This window comes from Salvelinus alpinus, chromosome 30 (assembly GCF_045679555.1).
Source record: "Salvelinus alpinus chromosome 30, SLU_Salpinus.1, whole genome shotgun sequence".
Lineage (NCBI taxonomy): Eukaryota > Metazoa > Chordata > Actinopteri > Salmoniformes > Salmonidae > Salvelinus > Salvelinus alpinus.
The window spans coordinates 33,835,429-33,840,470 of NC_092115.1; the positions used below are offsets into that span (position 1 = coordinate 33,835,429).

The 5,042-nt window shown below is 40.6% G+C and overlaps 1 protein-coding gene across 1 annotated transcript; it reads right to left on the reverse strand.

Annotated features, from left to right (window-relative positions):
- Positions 1-532: 532 nt before the first annotated feature.
- Positions 533-2,104, reverse strand: LOC139559682 (uncharacterized). The gene is made up of 4 exons (XM_071375885.1): positions 1,882-2,104; positions 1,521-1,643; positions 1,287-1,403; positions 533-1,029 (listed from the first exon to the last, which is right to left on the reverse strand). Exons 1-4 carry the CDS (start codon positions 2,059-2,061, stop codon positions 715-717), a joined length of 735 nt encoding a protein of 244 aa, XP_071231986.1. The 5' UTR covers positions 2,062-2,104; the 3' UTR covers positions 533-714.
- Positions 2,105-5,042: the final 2,938 nt, after the last annotated feature.

The following is a 5,042-nucleotide window of genomic DNA, read 5'->3' on the forward strand; positions in this document are numbered from 1 at the left end:
CTAAATTCTTGCTTGACAAATTGCATTTAGCTAAGAAGCTGTTTTTGTTTATTTTTGACCATTTTAATTGAAAATGATCACAGTACAGTATTTCATTGTTACTCAGAAATGATTTGATATTGACATAAAAACGGCTGCATTGGACCTTTAAAGTGTTTTTATTTTAATCATGTTAATTTTCTTATGTAAGCTGCACTGCAATTCTGTTTTCTTCACTGTGAACAAAATTACTCCATTGTGGCACATGTATTTGTGTACATAATATCTTAAAAGTAGCAAAATGCTCTTTCTTGTATTATGGCTCTTACATTTCGGGTTCCTAGGCGGGCACGTACTAATTACTCTTACTTGAATCTGTGTTCGGTCCTAGATGTTTCAGCAAAGGTTAAACTGCCGACCTAATAGATCTGACAAGAGTATAGATATTTATTTGAAACAGCATAGTGAACAATAAACACAAAAACTTTGAAAAAACTGAATTCCTGAACTGCCATGAAACATGAAATAAATAACACATTTTACAGACATTATCTTTTGTAAACTTATTTTGCAGTTTATTGGCGTAAACATAATCTGGAAGTAATTTTCATAAAATTCAACAATTGGCATGTAAGAGTAGGTACGTTGATACAAAAAAAAGAAGATAAATAACCTTATGACATTTCTTTGATAGATGGGTTATTTGCAGTTAACCAGAGGTTGTATCGTGCTGATCTATGCAAAGCGATTTCCATCACGGTGATCTCTGATAAATCCATCAATGAAAGAGCCACCCCCAGTACGAGAGCCACCCCCAGGAGGAGAGCCACTCCCAAGACGACCAATTAAGGAGCCACTCCCAGTACGAGAGCCACCCCCAGGACGACCAATTAAGGAGCCACTCCCAAGGCGAGAGCCACCCCCAGGACGACCAATTAAGGAGCCACCCCCAAGGCGAGAGCCACTCCCGTGACGACCGTTGCTGCGAAATTTGCAATCTTTGCCTCTGGAGCATATTCTGGCTTTGCTTCTTCTTGTCCGAATCTTCTGCTGCAATCATGAAAAATATTCATTGCATTTTTTTTGCGTGAAAAATCGGAATAATTAGACAAGGATAATCAGAAAAATAAGGTTACTTTCTCAAGAAGTTCAACCTCCGTGAAATTCATAAGCAGATAATGCACTTTTCACATCTACATTTTTAGATTGCAGATCAACTGATCTGACACTGTTCGGCTACCATTATCATGACATCCTAACTAATGTAGGTAGGGGGGTGTTGAGAAATAACTTGCATTGCTCAGTACCTGCATAGCATCTTCTGCCTCCATGTATTCACAAAATAAATTAGACAGGTCGGTGTTCAGGTTGTTGCTAGCCTCCAGAATCGGATGTCTGACCTTCATACTGCACATCATTCGTTTCTAGAGGAAGGAGTAATTGACAATTAGCCATTTGCTAACCTCAGCATATTATTTGTCATTTCCTGCTTCCCATGATTATTATTCCCCAACAATACTGTAAAATCCAATTGTTCTTACACCATTTTTCTTCAGAGGGCATGGTTTGCCTGGCTGCCCCTGTGATTTACTGCAGAAAGTCTCCTGCATGGGGAAGCTCAGCCTTACAGACACCTCAGACTGGTCCACATCCTCTGTATTCAACTGATTTCAGAGAGACAAAGACAACACTGCGACTTATAGTATTGTCATTTATTTCAATTGTCATTCCCCCACATTGAGTCTGTTTCTTTTCCACAAAAAAGGACTTGGAAAATGTGTACATGATGGTGCATATTAAACAGACAATTATCCCTTGACTTGACTGAAAGAAAAATATGAAATAAAACAAGACACAAACTTTTTTGAAGGAAGGAAACATTCATACTGTCAGAATACTCACAGTCTCGACTTGGAGCTGGTTCAGAATTGGACGGAAAGCCTGCTCTTCCCTAGGAAGCAGCTGAGGCAAAGCAACTGAGATGATGTCTTCATACCTGGTCTCAGTCTGGTTCTGAGATCTGACCAGCAGGACAGCCACAGCGAGCAGGGTGAGAGATCTCACCTGGACCTTCATCTTCATGTCTGATTCCTACTTCCTACTTCTGCTGTTTTATAGTCTGTCTGTTGTTCTTACAAGAAAATCCAGGGTTGAGCAATCCAGGCTTTTAGGGAACCCCCGCCTGAAGTGTTGTCATGGTTTTTTACAGAACTTGGCCTAATCTGTTTCGGGAAAAGTTCCTACATGTTTCAACAAAGCCTATATTGTCTGCTAAATAGATCAATCAGAGCATTGGCCTTTAATATTGCTAAATTCGATATCTATTTATTTTAACCAGCATAATGAACAATCATTCTGAACACAACAAATATAACTTTTGCAGCTGTTACTGTCCACTGTTATACTTTGCACTGAAATGCAGGCATAGATTTTATCCTCAAATCTATACAACTATGTTTAATCTGGTTGATCACACCTTAAATACGCTTCACGATTAACTATATTGTTGTTGTTACTATGATGACAATAGGAAAAAATATTGTTGATGACACAGTTTGTCAAAAGTGCAATTCATTGACTTATGGAGTTGAGTGTTCTTGAGTGACGAATGTTTCTGAAGGTACTGGCCAATTAGAAATAGGAAAGGTCAGCCAGGAAAGTTGTGAAGCATCTCATGATTCATGTTCCCCCGTCAATCAAAATGTGTGTTGCAACTCTGTTTTGAAAGACCTTTTATTCCCATGTCTGTCTGCCACTAGGTCGAAGAACCACCAGCTCACATATACAAACTCACAAGCACATACCAGAAAACTTTCCAGCTACAGAAAACGTTTGATTTCTATATCTAGCTTATCTGTACATTTTACTGATTTGTATCATTTTGAACTGACGAGGTGAAGAATATTAGGAAACTGAGCTGTTTCACATATTAATTTGGTAATGTGGGTCAATTGGATCTTCTGTTTGAATGTCACACATTTAAAATGGCTTTATATCAATTAGTGGGCATCTATACTGTACATAACAGTAAGCCTATATGCATGTTGTGTTGTTACCTTTACTTTGACTGTACAGAGTAGCCATGCTGGAACATTTATTTTCCTGTCTGAAAGTTCCACAAGGTTTTCAGATTTGCACATTACTGTCACCTACGTAACTGTGTCAAGTCTCCTCTTAATAACGGCAGGTTCTACACTGAGCGTACAAAACATTACAAACACTTGCTCTTTCCATGACATAGACTGACCAGATGAATCCAGCGAAAAGCTATGATCCCTTGATTGATGCCACTTGTTAAATCCACTTAAATCAGTGTAGATGAAGGGGGGGACTCAGGATGAAGAAGGATTTTTAAGCCTCGTAACAATTGAAACATGGATTGTGTATGTGTGGCATTCAGATGGTGAATGGGCAAGACAAAAGATTTTAGTGCGTTTGAACCTGGGTATGGTAGTAAGTGCCAGGCGCACCGGTTTGAGTGTGTCAAGAACTGCAACGCTGCTGGGTTTTTCACGCTCAACAGTGTTCCACATGTATCAAGAATGATCCACCACCCAAAGGACACACAGCCAACTTGACACAACTGTGGGAAGCATTGGAGTCAACATGGGACATCATCACAGTGTAACGGTTTCGAAAAATGTAGAGTCCATGCACCGACGAATCAAGGCTGTTCTGAGGGCAAAGGGGGGTGCAACTCAATACTAGGATGGCGTTCCTCATGTTTTATACTCTCAGTGTATATACGGTAGTACTCCTGCATAGTATACTGCTGGATCATCACGTGGGACTGTCTCATTCTCGCCACATCCTGGACATGCAGTGAAATATCTAATCCTGTTATCTTGTCAAAAACACGTGCACGGTGCACGTTTGAACAGCCAACATGATACAGACTTGACCTCACTGTAGATGGCTGAGAGGTCGCTTGAAAGGCCAGAAGAGGGTCAGATCCTCTGCAACAAAGGCATTTCAACCACTTTGTGTCTTTGGAGAACACTTTTATCTTGTCTAAAACAACATGATAATAAAAAAATCGATGTCTTTTCACACACATTCCCATTAAGTTGAAATCTACACATATAGATGTGTCATTATAAATAAACAGTCATTGTATATACAGTGGGGAGAACAAGTATTTGATACACTGCCGATTTTGCAGGTTTTCCTACTTACAAAGCATGTAGAGGTCTGTCATTTGTATCATAGGTACACTTCAACTGTGAGAGACGGAATCTAAAACAAAAATCCAGAAAATCACATTGTATGATTTTTAAGTAATTAATTTGCATTTTATTGCATGACATAAGTATTTGATCACCTACCAACCAGTAAGAATTCCGGCTCTCACAGACCTGTTAGTTTTTCTTTAAGAAGCCCTCCTGTTCTCCACTCATTACCTGTATTAACTGCACCTGTTTGAACTCGTTACCTGTATAAAAGACACCTGTCCACACACTCAATCAAACAGACTCCAACCTCTCCACAATGGCCAAGACCAGAGAGCTGTGTAAGGACATCAGGGATAAATTGTAGACCTGTACAAGACTGGGATGGGCTACAGGACAATAGGCAAGCAGCTTGGTGAGAAGGAAACAACTGTTGGCGCAATTATTAGAAAATGGAAGAAGTTCAAGATGACGGTCAATCACCCTCGGTCTGGGGCTCCATGCAAGACTTCACCTCGTGGGGCATCAATGATCATGAGGAAGGTGAGGGATCAGCCCAGAACTACACGGCAGGACCTGGTCAATGACCTGAAGAGAGCTGGGACCACAGTCTCAAAGAAAACCATTAGTAACACACTACGCCGTCATGGATTAAAATCCTGCAGCGGACGCAAGGTCCCCCTGCTTAAGCCAGTGCATGTCCAGGCCTGTCTGAAGTTTGCCAATGACCATCTGGATGATCCAGAGGAGGAATGGGAGAAGGTCATGTGGTCTGATGAGACAAAAATAGAGCTTTTTGGTCTAACTCCACTCGCCGTGTTTGGAGGAAGAAGAAGTATGAGTACAACCCCAAGAACACCATCCCAACCGTGAAGCATGGAGGTGGAAACATCA